Source organism: Sceloporus undulatus, chromosome 1 (assembly GCF_019175285.1).
Source record: "Sceloporus undulatus isolate JIND9_A2432 ecotype Alabama chromosome 1, SceUnd_v1.1, whole genome shotgun sequence".
NCBI lineage: Eukaryota > Metazoa > Chordata > Lepidosauria > Squamata > Phrynosomatidae > Sceloporus > Sceloporus undulatus.
In genome coordinates, this window is record NC_056522.1 from 71,894,091 (window position 1) to 71,908,501 (window position 14,411).

Below are 14,411 nucleotides of genomic sequence, written 5' to 3' on the forward strand. Positions count from 1 at the left end.
TATTATTATTATTATTATTATTATTATTATTATTATTATTATTATTATTATCTTCCAGCAAACAACATACAATTCAAGAAAATAAGTCTCCTTTCATGTAAAAATATCATTTCCCTAATGGATGTATCCTTTTTTGTGTGTGTGTGCTTCAATGGTGAAACAGATAATTTTTATTTATTTAATTTTGCAATATTTGCTGCCTCAAATGCAAAGAAAATAAACTGTTTGCTATTTCTATGCTTTGGCAAAGGACTAAACAGGACATGCCACAGAAGACTAGACAGCTTTCTGGGGAAATTATATAGAAAGATCTTGTAGCACTTTTGACGCTAACCAAAGAAAGAAGTTGGCAGCATGAGCTTTTGTAGACTACAGAATGCATCTGAGGAATCTCATGCTGCCAAGTTCTTTCTTTCAGTGAGTCTTTAGGGTGCTACAAGTTCTCTCTACATAGTGATTCTGCAGACTAACATGGCTATATCTTTGAATTCTGGAGAAATTGTTAGTGTGTTTGCTACATCTCCAAAATTGTGAAACTTAGATACCTGCAACTTGATGTATATACTAAAGGAACTCTTGAGGGTTCACATCTTGAGGTTATTTTGATGTTTAAAAAATGATTTATGTTAAACTATTAAAAAGTCTGTGGCCTGCAGTATTACATTAAGTCTGCCAGTAGATGGCACACCCCAGACACTTCAGAACTATGAGAGTTCATCGAGATTAAAGATTTTCTCAACAGCAGGAAACCTTGACAACTTTTCCTTTGTGGGGTTTCAAGTGAACCTAGAGCCATACACACACACACACACTCAACTACCTATTGGTTTGTATACCTTTCCTGTGTATATCAATCAGAACTCGGAAAAGATATTTGTCGTATAACTCCTAGAATCCCCCATCCAGCATGAGTTCTGGAATACAGTTTCAAAAGTAATATTTTTAAATTATGTTATTGATGTGAACCTGGATTTGGAGATATGGATATGGAAATGTGGTTACCTAAATTTGTGGAATTAGAATATGGCAACCCAGAGAGAAAAATGTGGAAAAGAGAAAGCCATTGATTGACTAAAGAGATTATCAGACAAGGGACAAAACATCCTTGTCCCATCTTTTCCTGTTCTTATAGCACGATCGTGAGAAGATTTTCATACGATGTTGCACTTATCCCATGATTATCCCATCCAGAAAGTGTGATTGACCATGATTGCATGGAATGACTTTCAAATGATGTCACACAGATCCTGTCATTGTCCCGTCATTGAAGCGGCATTGCACAGCATTTTGCACTAATGGGAGTTCACATTAATGCAATGCCACTTCAATGATGCAACAATAGTGTTGCAATATGAAAGCTTTTCACAGGATTGCAGTCAAAGATGGGCTAAGGATGGGAGAGAGATCCCATCCTTATCCTATCCATGTGTGATAATCTCCTAAGGGTGTGTGCACACTATAGAAATAAAGAAGCTTGACACTACTTTAATTGCCATGAATCTATCTTACAGAATCCTGGGATTTGTAGTTTGGTGAGGCACCATACCTTTCTGACAGATCAGGCTAAATACTTCACCCAACTATGAATGCCAGGATTCCACAGAATGGAGCCGTGACAGTTAAAGTGGTGTGAAATTGCTTTATTTCTGCAGTGTGAATTAGCTCAAGTGACTAAGGACTTTATCTGACTGGCATAAAAGACGGGAGCATCTTGGTATACTCCCGTCAATATCGCACAATAATGCAAAGATTATCACACAACTTCATGATTATCCCACAATTATCCCATGAATAAAGAGGCATTCTAGAGCTTCTTTTTTTGGATTTGTTTTGGATTCCTACCAGGGGCCAAATGACTCCATCATTTCACTGTGAGAGAAACCTTGCTCTAGGATACAGGGTATCCTAGTACCAAACTAAGCCAGATATGTATAGAATGCCACTTTAGGTGACGTAGTAGGAAGGTATTTTTTTTTCTGCAGCAGCAGCAGCTAACACTAATCCTTAGGAGCAGCTTGGATAGTCATGAAATGATAAATATAGGTAGATATACTGTACTTGTTTTCCTTAACATGAACTACATCAGTCCAGTGGAAATGGAAAATTAGATTTCGGCGAATTCAAAATTTTCTGGGACAAATTGAAAAAGTGGATTGTAAGCATGTTCTTTCTTTTTTTCTTGATAAAATTATGAGAATGTTTGGGAAAACGATGAGAATAAAACTAACTAGATTTTTCTTTGGTTTTCTTAGGTACTTTTGGAAACAGCTATTTTTTGAAGCCTAACATTTTCAGTGTGAATGTTCTTAAAAAGTTATTTCAGGAAACATGTTTTGTTTTCTATAGTGCAAACTATAGTAACTTACAAGAAATATTAACAACACTTTTTTACCACTTTTTTTTAAATATATATTTTTGAGATAATGAATGTCAGAAATGCTCCTTAGGGTGAGGGCTAGTAAAATCAACCTTGAATGTATTACATTACTGTTGGTACAAAATAGAAGAAAATGCTGATTCATGATTAGGAGAAAACTCTTGAATTCTCAATAAGTGACTGGGAGCCTATACAAGACTGGCCTGAAAGTCCAGCCTGTGGGCGAAGTTGGGGCGTCGCGTCCAGCTGATGCATGCCCTGATTCCACCCACAGGCCGCCATAATGCCATGCGCTGCTCCACATGGCGCATGGCATCATAGAGCTTCTCTACCACTACGTCCAAATGATGAAGTGCTGAAGGAGCACCATATAGCCATGCTGCTATGGCTATGGCGCCCTTTTGAGGGTGCAAAAAAGAAGCCACTCTTGTGGCTCCTTTTTGCTCCCTCCAAAGGCCAGATCCTTTCTAAAGGATGAAGCAAAGGAAAACAATGCCAAATAATTTACAAAATTCCAGCAGGTATAACTGTTTCTGCTCACACTCGAGGCTGGATGGATGTGAGAGTAGACAAGGGTCAGTGCTTCCAGGACAGAATACATTCTTGCTTTTCACTAGGGGATGGTTCCTTTTTAAATAAGAGTTAAAGTACAGTACTTACAATGACCATGGATAAGTTGACTCAGGTTTTGGAGGAGGGGGGTCAATTTTTTGACTAACATTTCTAGACTTATACATGAGTATATACAGTATTTCTATCTAGTAAGTTAGCAATTACATATTTTAATGGATTCAGTGGGTGTATCCTAGCTGGGACTAATACCTGTAGTTGAGTTTAGCTGTTCTGAGCTGAATATTTCAAAACAGTATTGCATGATAATAAAACAGTTCACAGAACTAAAACAGAGTATTTATATTGCCCATTGTATACTGGTCAATGACCGAATAAAATTTTATTACTATTACTATTACTATTACATTGCCCATTAAATAGAAAGTAAGTTGGGTTGTACAAGGAAGACTTGCAAAAGTAGGTAAGTGGAAAACATAAAACAGCCCTCGTAACCATGCTTGGGCAACCACATAATAGTCCCAATGTTTCAGCTTCATGACAGTCACTATGTTCCACCTCGTGTTGTAAGAAGAACAATGTAAACAATATTTCCAAATGATGATAGCCATTATTCCAGAATGCCCTGAGTCCACTGAAAACTGTATCTGGAGGAGGGAGAGAAGGGGCACTTCAGCCAGAAGAAATAGATGGTTGTTGTCTCTATTAATGCATTATATGTGGGGTTGTTGTTTTTAAAGAATGCTTTTTTTTGTATACTTGAAAATGTAATATTTGATCAACAAGTAAGGGCAAACATTGTTCTAACACATGTATCATACACTCATTAGTCATGGCTCCCTGTTAAATGTATGCTCAAAAGCAGAGTTGATATGGTATAATATATTATGTTCCAGGTCCATGAGATAATTAAATGTTTTGCAGATCCTTCACCCAAAACAAATAAACAAACAAAAATCCCAGCATGGCTTTAGTTGATGGTTCCCCAATTCAAAAAAAGTAAAGAAAGCACTTCATATATTCTAATCCAGAATTAAGGTAGAAAGAGTTTGAATTTGGGGTGCTATGTTTTGTAATGCCCAGCCTGATTAAGAATTCTGAAAATTGTCTTTAAAAAAAAAAGATAGTTTCCTAGTCCAATAAAGAATTATTCAACTCTGAGTTTTGAGTCAATTAACTTTTTATTTATTAACCGTGTGTGATGGGATTTTCCAAATCTATTACCTCTGGTAAAGCCTCTAATGTTATTAGCAGATGCTACGAAAATGCATTTTCTGAAGAAAGTCCCCTAGAAAATGAAAATACTGTATCTTAATTCACCTGCTTCTCACTTATATGTTTATCACTTGCAGAATTGTTTTCTTTCTTTCTTTGGTTCAGGGTATCTACCTCCATTTTGATTCAGATCGCTCTGGCACCATGTCTTCCTATGAACTTCGTCTTGCTTTAAAAGCAGCAGGTATCATTTTTCTTAAAATCTGGCCCACCCAGTCAGAGGTGACAGCCACCCTCTGGATATTGTTGAATCTATTAATTCCTGTCATCCTAGCCAGTGATGAGAGTCATGGGAGCTGAAGTCCAACAGTATCTGGGGGGTCATATGGTCCCAGTCCCTACATGAAGTGAATGCTTAGGACAGCATAGTGTTAAAGGCAAGAGAAGAATCATAGAAGCAAGTCCACCTGCAAGAAATTCTGGGGATCTAGTGAGTGATCAGCAGCAAGCTTTTCCAAAATGTCTCCCACTAAAAGATAAACTAATTGTGACTTAACAGACCCATTTATGGCCCATCCATGTATTTCACTCCTAAACTGGATAGGAGTTATGCCACTGGGGAAGGGGGTTAATCTGTTTCCTCATGCTGCTTCCACAATGGAATATTCACTATAGAGAGGAAAAATGGAAGAAAATGCATCCCTTCCATAGCTAATGGTTTGTTTGGGGAGGCAAAGATACAATTTTATCTGTGACATAGCACAGGAGAAAATCTTAAGCATCCATTGTTTTTGGAACCAGAGCCTGGAAGACACAAGCTTGGGAAATCTTAGTGGGTTGCAGCTTCCAGTATCCCACTGCCAGAATGGCCACAGGTCTGCTCTATATGGCTCTGATGTTTCTACAAGGCAACACAAGCAAGTTTCCCCTGAAACACGAACTTAGGCTCATTTTCAGAATGAGAAACAAGGTTGTCAGGATGCTGAATTTTTAGTAGAGCCTAAATTTAATTGAGAACATGTTAAAACTCTTGCTTGGGAGACTGGCAGATGCAATAGCTTAATAAAGAAACTCAGATTTCTCTTTCTTTAAGGGTTTCAGCTCAATAATTATCTGCTTCAGTTGATTGTTCTCCGGTACGCTGATGATCAGTACCAGATTGAATTTGATGACTTCTTAAACTGTCTAATTCGCTTAGAAAATGCCAGCAGTGAGTATTCTTTCATGTTACCTTTATTAGTTCCCTTGAAAGCCTTTTAATTTCCATTAATATATCATGTCTGATGAGAAATAGCTGTGATTATGGGGTCATTCTAACTGTTTTGGCTTTGTTCATCTTTTGCTTTTGTAGGACTTTCATCTCCTACTAAATATTCTACAATTGTGGACTATGAGTTTGAAACCATGTTTACCTCTAAATCTCTGACAATATGATCCTTATCTTTTAGTGTCATTGGGCCTGAACAGACAGGTCAAAATAAAGCTGCTTCGGGCCACTTTGGAGGTATGCTGTTTAAATGACACATGCATCTTAAGAGGCCCAAAGCTGCGTCAAAGCTACTCTCCAGTTTGTAGGACTGGAGTGTGATTTTGGTGCAGCTTCCAGCCTCTTAGGATGCATGCTTCATTTAAACAGTGGTCTGAAGCAGCTTTATTTTGGCCTGTCTGTTCAGGCCCATTGTTTCCTCACAATCAGTGTTTTTACTCTGCTAAGCAATTATATATGGAGTCACTAAAGACAAAAATTTGACAAATGCTGATATTTACATGTCATACTTAAGATTTAAAGAGTTCCATCAGGCAACACTAAGAAAATTCATGAGCTCAAAGTAAAGCCCAAAGCCAAATCAGATCCTTCAGAAAATGTCCAAATATCACCTTCATGTCATTTACTGGAGCATAAAATTCATCATGTGACAAATATAAGTTATAAACAAACCTCCAAGGCATAAATATTTCTCAGAGATCCCACCAGGAGTACTAAACTCTCCCTAGTAAATGGTAACTGTCCCCATTTTTGTCACAGTTTCTGAAACAGTTTAGCTTAAAACCATGAACATATCAGTGCTGAAGATTGTATTAGGGTAATATATATCCATCGCATTCTCATTATTATTTCAGGAGTGTTCCAAGCATTAAGTATGAAAAACAGAGATTTCATTAACCTGAATATAAGTGAGGTAAGCATCTTAAAGCATAAACTACTTTGGAAATCTTGGGGGTTTAGGGTTTTCACTTTTTCAGTTCTCTTTTCTTTCTTCTACTTCCCTCAATTCACTTTTTATGGGATGATTTTGCTATCAGTATAAATGAATGTAACCAGCAGTAGAAATTTGCTTCCTGGAGCTTTACATGACAAATTACTTGACTCTTGGACAAATCTACCTACTTTTCTTTCTATCTAAATAACTTTAGGCTAAACAAGTGACAGGGGACATGGAAGGCTCACATGTGTCTGACGCTAGACATAAGTATCCTGAGTGGAGGCAGGGACTCGTGGGCACCATTTGGCTGCCAGTTTGTTGTCAGGAAAAGGGAGGAGTCTTGGAGGATGACAGCAGTTTTTCCTTTTTCTGATGGAAACTGGTGCCTAGGAACCCTTCTTCACCAGATCAGCTGTTCTAGGACCAAGGAACTGGGATTTTATGTAGAGGACAGAAAGGAAGCCCCATGGAAGAGAAAATCATCCTTTGCGTCTAGCCTGTTTGCATGGAAATCAGGTTGAAATATTGCTTGTGTGTAGTAGATTAGACTGAGAGTAACATAGGCAAAAGCAACCCAGTGAGCTTCAAAAGGAAGCAAGGGATACAACTTGGGTTACTCTGCCCACTCACCCCCGCAGAGTATGGCCATCTGGTCTGACATGCCACTTTGATCTCATGGACAAGTCTGTCTGATCCTTGGCTGTTTTCTTGCATCAAAGCCAAAAAAATATATACAAAGAACTCAGAAGGTCACACAAACACCCCTGCTGTGAACAGCAGCAGACTTCACAGATTACATACCTCTAGAGTGGGAAGGGGAAACTGCCCATAAAGGGATAAATTGGATAATATTAGGAAAGTCCTTTCAAAGCCTCTACTGTTATTTACTTGTGTGTCAGCAGAAAAATCCAGCCAAACCAAGGCTCTAAGTTCATTGTGCCAGTGATGGCAGGCAGACAGACTGTGAATCATTATGTCGAGCATGCACATCCTAAATAAACAAAATTTTACTTTATTACATAACAATACCAACCCTAATATATGTATGTATGAAGTGCATGCACAGGCATATACTGTATGGGGGAAAAAGCCCTTGTCTTTGTGAAAGCAGAGCTTGAAAAAGTTTTTTGAACTAAACTGATTTTTAAAACCAAAACCAAAAAAAAACCCCATCTCTGTCAAAGACAAATGGCAATGTCGGATAGAGTTATGGTACGGTTTGCCTTAAGTTTGTTAAGGTGATAAAGTGCAGAAAGGATCTTTCTTTTGTCGTTGACTACCGTCAAGTTCACTTTGACCACCTTTAATCTATAATAATAATAATAATAATAATAATAATAATAATAATAATAATAATAGGTTTTATTTATATACCGCCCAATCACTGGGAATCCGAGCGGTTTACAATAGAGGGGATAACAGACAGTTCCCTGCCCACAGGCTTACAATCTAAAAGACACGACACAAAAGGAGAAGGGAATGGTGAGGGGGGGAGGGAATCAGGTCCAGCATTCTTCTCTCCCTCTGAGGCCTGGACCAAGGCAGATGGACCGGAGGGAGGGCTCTTCTTCTTCAGGCTAGCCCTGGTGGAACTGGCCAGCCTGATCTCTCCCTCAATCTATAGCTCCAATCATATTGGCATTTTATCAACAGAGAGTTTTGTGTACTGTAACTCTCTAAATCTTAAAAATGCCTGGAACTGGGAACATAATTAACTTTTCAAGATCCGTGATGCATCATCCATAGCAAAAAGTGGGTTGCACCCCATAACTCCTAGACCCTACTGAATAAATAACTGTCAGTGCTTCTGCTTCAGTGTGCCTAATATTTCTGTGATTCTAATCTGAGTCTTTATCTTTGTCTTTCTTTTATTTTCCTACTACAAATCAATATATACTTTGTAATCATAATACCTCCCCATACCACCAAACCACCCCATATTAAAGAGAGAATATGTAGAAGCCAAAATCTTGGCACCAGAACTGTGACAAATTGGCATCATCAGCTATAACATATTTTCTCTCTCTCTCTCTCTCTCTTTCTTCTTAGTTCATCAACTTAACTATGAACATCTGAAGAAATCCAACCTGTTTTCAACCAAATCCCAAGATGCCTCTCATATCAAGTCCGGAATTTTTCCAAGATCTCTTGGAAATGACTTACAACATTTTGCTTTTGTGTCTTCCACCCTTTGATATTTACCTTGGTATCAGTCCTGTTAAAATGTTCTTTTATTTAAAAAAATATATATAGACAAGTACTTAATTGAGAGATATGTTTACTAAACTGATATTTAAATAGATACTGGACCTTAATACAGTTTTAATTACACAGAATGAATAGTTCTAAGCAATCACTGCCAATTTATGAAGCATGGTTCTATTGATACCCAGTAAATTTGCCAAATAGATGAATTACTTTGTGTTCTCATTTTGTTCCCCCCCCCCACCTTTTCTATAGATGTTAAATAGTAAAATGAACTGTAGATGGGGGGAGTGGCCCATTCATTACGGGCTAGTAGATTTTGATGCCACTGAGGAAAACAGCCATATGAAACAAGGTGATCATGTGATTGCATCTAGTCATACAAATATAATGCTATTTTGGTTTCTTTAGGTAAACCAAGTTCACTTGATCAATCAATGGGAATTCCCTATCTGGTTTGTCAACTTTTCTCATGACACATGTCACTGAGCTTGTGGACAACCTGTGGAACTCTAGGTGTTGTTGAACTGCAATATTCATAGTTCTTTGGCCTTGGTTATGCTGCCATGCCAACATCTGGAAGGCTGGAATTTGTGTACCTTGTTGTACAGATAGAATTAGCAAGGGTCCTTTAACGCCTGATGTATCCTTAAGCACTTAACTGCATGCACCTAGAATACTTCAGTTCATCCATTCTTACTTGTGACTAAATGCCCCAGACATTCTATTGTTCCTTTTCCTAATCCGCAATCCCGAGCCCTAAAATTGGCCCCAGACCGCCGCTTTTAGGCAGTCTGTACCGGGCCATAGAGAAGGGAATATGTTCCAATATATCATAGAATTAAAAAGAAACCCACTTGAATGTGGGAATAAAATGTTGCAGCTGTTGCCAGGAACTCCCAGAAAATAGTCTGAGAGAACAGAAATGTTAGGATATTTTTTTAAAACAACAAAAATCAAGAACTGCAACAACAATATCACAACCTCCTGATACATTTGCCCATACAGAGGAGTCAGAGAAATGTATGGTGGAAAGATTTCCTTTATGACCTGCTTGCAAGAAAGTGAAAATGTATCTCTTCATCAAAATTAGGATCAAGTCTTACTCTAGAGCAAACAGAGAGCCCCAATTAATGGCAAGGAATTCATATATGGTCAACTGACAAATATGGATCACTTTTGGGCAATAAACATTACAGGTGTAGTCCATCCAATTTGGGTAACTGTGGAGAAGAGATAGAGAGTCCTTCTACTCTGTCATTAGAGTGCCAATCTTGATCAAGAGTTTTTTGCTAATTATTGATAGAAAAGAAGAAGACAATGCTTCCAGTTACACTTTTAAAGTCTAGTTTTGTCCGCAGTTTGAAGATTATTGGAAACCACATTTTTAGTTTGTATGAACCCCACAACAAGCAATACAATGATACAGTCTTCTGGATTGCTAATGTTATGAAATAAAACTCCCAGAGTAAACTGAAATATGATTAGTTCTTTGTGCTTTCAGTAATGAACTTCTGAAGCACAGATTACAGACAAATATCCAGGCTGGAAACAGATTGCCTTGTGCCCAAAAGAAGTGGATTTGCTCATAATGCCAATCTGATTCATTTCCTAGAGGACAAGTGTGACTGAAATAGAAAGAAGGTCAGATTAACAGGTCATGTCAAAACCACAACTTCCATGTGTTTATGTTGCTGGCGGGCAGGATCACATATTTCTTCTAGGGGAAATTGAACTGAAAGTTCTGGCGAGCAAATTTCAATGGTAGGCTGTATAGAATAAACAGCCAAAAACATGTAAAATGTGGCAAAACCTTGTATTGAACATTTGAGCATTATCTCTGTGTGAATGTAATTCAAGTTGTATGAATACTTATGGCAACAGCATGAATTTCATTAGGGTCTCTTAGGCAAGGAATTTTTAGATGTGATTTTACCAGTACTGTCCTCAGCACATAGTATTCACTGATGGTCTGCCATCTAAATACTGACCAGGGCTGACCCTGGCTAGTTTTCAAGATCAGATGAGATCTGAAGTCTTTAGCATTAACATTTGTGAAAAGCATTCTCATCTTTGTCAAAATGCCATCAGAATTGTCAGCCATATACAATCCCAGTAGGCAAATTCAGCCTTTAACTGTACCATGTATTTACCTATTCTAGTACCAAATATGTGGGTTTTATGCTGGATGAATGTGTACCACCATTGAATTCTGGCTTTTGTGCTGTGCATTTTCCATTCTAGAAGCAGTAAGGGAATCCAGGCTCTTGTTTTGCTTCTGGCACAGCTGGCACACACACTGAACCCAGGGATGAATCTATCCAGCCTCAGCCGCTATAGACCATAAAACAAAGGATTAGGCAATACATTCTCAGTTCATGCATTTGGCCATCCCACTCACGAAAAAAATCACACAGAAGACAAGCTCATTCAAAGCAGGGGTGGGCAACTTCCAGGAATTGAGGTCGCATGAACCCCCCCCCCCCCAACTTGGGGCTATTCCACTGCCATGGCCATTCAGCAGTTTCTGCTGTCAAAATTTGGTGGCATCAGCAATGACAACTAGTTTCCAATTCGGGATCATCCCAGGCCCTGGGATTGAAGGATGCCCCTGGTAAGGTCATTAAATAGTATCGGCTATTATTGCTCACAGCTGGTCATTCAAACACAAGCACACACACATGCATGCACACAGTGATACACAGGACGTATTTTTCATGTTCAGAAATTAAGATAGAAATCTTAACTAAAGTGTATGTTCCCAGATCAAAGTGAAATGAGGAGATTTTTACCTCTCATTACTTTGAGAGATGGGGTAAAGAACATTTCATCTAGCTTACTTGCTCCTATCCAGAAACTGGATGCAGAACCGAGTGGAGATTGAAGCCTGGTGCCACAACAACTGGGAGGAAAGGAGGAAGCTAACTAACTAGATACATAAGCCCCTGGTAAGTCTTTTCAAATTGCAGCAACAAATCATTTAAGCCATGCAAAACTGTAGCAAGCACAGCAGCTATCCTAGCTCAGCTGTAGATTTGCACATAGCCTTTCCTTTTGCCCAGAGCTGAGCTCACCAAAACTGGAGAATTTGCACTGTTGTGTGCCACCTGGAGATGACCCATGAAAACTGGAGATCCAGGGCAACCTGTCATGCCCTGTCTCCAGGACCCTGGGATGGACTCTGAGGCGGGTTACAGACGGGCAGGGGAAGACGTCTTGAAGGTGTATTCTGCTGAATACGGAGCCTCCAGACCGACCGCCCCGGGGGCGTGGCTCAGGTGTATGGGGCTTCCACATGGGGGGGCAGTGAAGACGCCTCACCTGGGACCGTTTCTGACCCGTAGCTTCCATACCGCCGCCTCGCAGGACGCTGCAAAGAGAGAGGCAGCTTCCGCACGGGCGGCCAAAAACACGGCTTTTTTTTTCTTTTGCCGACTGGCAGATGCGCAGCTGCGGTGGTCAGCACCGGCGGCAGAAAGCATATGTGCACATTTAAAGCACCCAGGCCCCTTTAAACTTTTTCCCTTGCCCTACCCAAGAACAATGGTGGTCTCCTGCCAGCTGGTGATCAGCTGGTGTTGGCATCCTTGTCCGCTTGCACGTTGCCAGTGTCACCAGCATCATGGATGCCTCCTCTCCTTTGGTCCCTGTGCTCTTGCTGAATCTGCAATGCACAGCCACAGCTGTCGCCGCTGCCACCGCTGTCCCCCTGCCATCCCCCATCACCTCCCTTGTACATATGTAAATATTTAAAGTTTTAGCATTTTTTAATTGTTAGGTGAAAATGGCACAGGAATGTGTGTAGGGGTTCACTTTAAATTCCAAACTTTCCACAATTCTAGCAGCGCATGCGTAGGGTTAGGGTTACGAGCATTAAAATAGAGTGCAGCTGTGCTGCAGCTTCCACATCTGCATGGCATCTGACGCTCTAATTAGAGCCTCGGTGCAAACTGCGCATGTTCCAGGACCCCGACTCATTATGCGACACAGCTGACTCGGAGCCTTTAAATGGGCAACTTAAATTAGCGGCGTAACAATTCTGGCGTACCGGTGCAGCAGCTTATAGATGGAGATGCGCAGTTGCGGAAATGTTTTTAATGCCGCTTCTTCCCGCTTGGGGCGTGCAGGCAATGCGTTCATGGCGGCATTCAGGTAAGGGCCGTCTAAAGGCTATACCTTCATGACATCATGAGCACACCTCTTTTTGCCTGTCTGTAACTCGCCTGAGTCTAAGAATTGACTCTGATATAGAGTCTGAGAACCCAGAGGACATGCCAGGTCTGCACTCATAAGAGGAGAGGCTCAAGCAGCCACAGGAATAATGTTCCCAGCAGTCATAGAAACAGAGTTTCCAGTAGTCACTGCTCTCAGAGGAAAAGCCAGATTTACTAATACCTACCCCTGCAGAAAGACAGCAGGGCAGAGAAAGAAGCAGATGTTCATAGCATTTATGTAGGCAGTATGCAGTGATTATGGCACACCTGTGAGGCCCAGATGAACTATAAATAACCGAGCACCTCCTCCAGACAAGCCTGGCTGACAACCAACCTTTGCCTTGATTTTTAGTAGTGCAGGTGTCAATGGCAACTTGGGAGGTAGTAGGGCTCTGCAAAAGCAGCTGGAGGCTCAGCTGGCACCCAGACCTACATACTACCTGTTACCCATTCACGAATCCCTTCCAAACTACACAATTATAGGTCTAGGATTCCACTTTAACTGCTTATGAGATTTGCTCTATAGGGAGGGGAACTTTGAACTCTTGTGCCTTACCAAACTACAAACTCCAGGAATCCATAGGATGCAGCCATGACAGTTAAAGTGGAATCATAGTGCTATAATTGTGCAGAATGAAAGAATCCATGATTTGGAAGGATTATAGTCAAAGCTTGAAAATATACAGTTTCTTCTCATAGTGGTGAATGAGTAAAATTATTTATTTGCCACAGTGAAAAATAGCTGTTACTAAGGTAAAAGAGTTATAGACAGAGCCGTTGAACACATCCACCATTACTTTTGGAGTGCTCTCTTAAAGTCTGTGCACAGCAGGGGCATCAATTCATGGAAGATGTGAGATGATTTGGTATGATCCAAAATACACGTTATTCCTAAAGTAAGTATTTTTTTAAAAAAAAATTTACAGCTCTACCAGCATCATGTCAGTATCCTCTCATTTAAAATACCAACTGTAACCCTGCAGTAACATTTCTTTTGCCAAGAGTCTACACTTTCTCCACCCCTTCCAAGGGTTTATCCAAAGTGAACTGTGACTCATTTGTTCAGAGAAGTGGATTTTACACCTGTTTTTGATCAAGCAGTTTAAACTCAGCTCCCTTTGGCTCAGAAAGAAGCTTTTTATGTGCTCAAAATTTCCGGTATCTGGAAAACATAAAAACTGCTCTGTAAGACAATACAGGCAATCCTTTGGGGAGAATAATAACTGCATTCACCCTCACAGAGAGACCTTTCAAGAGCTTGAGACTTGGTTAAAAAAAACAAACAAACCACATTTATATACTCTTACAAGTAATAGCATATTGTGGGAATGGGAATTGCTGTCTCTGTAGATGTTACTGAAGTGCAACTACCATCATCCATTACCAGTATAACCAATAATGAGGAATGCTGGCAGGTCAACAGGTTGAATGATGCCCACCACCAATGGCTGGATTGTAGACTAAGAAATACAATACTTCATGAAGTGACTATATTTTTGTTTCTGCTCAGATAACACAATTGTCAAGTACTTCTTTGTGTTTTATTGTTCTGTGCCAAATGGATTCCCCAAAACTCTGGTGATCAAAGTAACTCCATGAACAGGCTTTCAACATGCAAACTGCAAA

At 39.9% G+C, this 14,411-nt stretch overlaps 1 protein-coding gene across 3 annotated transcripts in view; it reads left to right on the forward strand.

Moving 5' to 3' along the window:
* Positions 1–8,612, forward strand: part of CAPN9 (calpain 9) — a 41,245-nt gene extending 32,633 nt beyond the window's left edge. For all 3 annotated transcript variants that reach the window (XM_042477422.1, XM_042477431.1, XM_042477438.1), the window contains 6 exons: positions 59–123; positions 2,087–2,155; positions 4,328–4,406; positions 5,256–5,372; positions 6,284–6,342; positions 8,416–8,612. In XM_042477422.1, coding sequence (XP_042333356.1) covers positions 59–123; positions 2,087–2,155; positions 4,328–4,406; positions 5,256–5,372; positions 6,284–6,342; positions 8,416–8,442 — 416 coding nt within the window. In that variant the 3' untranslated portion in view covers positions 8,443–8,612. The remainder of the gene's footprint in view (positions 1–58; positions 124–2,086; positions 2,156–4,327; positions 4,407–5,255; positions 5,373–6,283; positions 6,343–8,415) is intronic.
* The last annotated feature ends 5,799 nt before the right edge of the window (positions 8,613–14,411 follow it).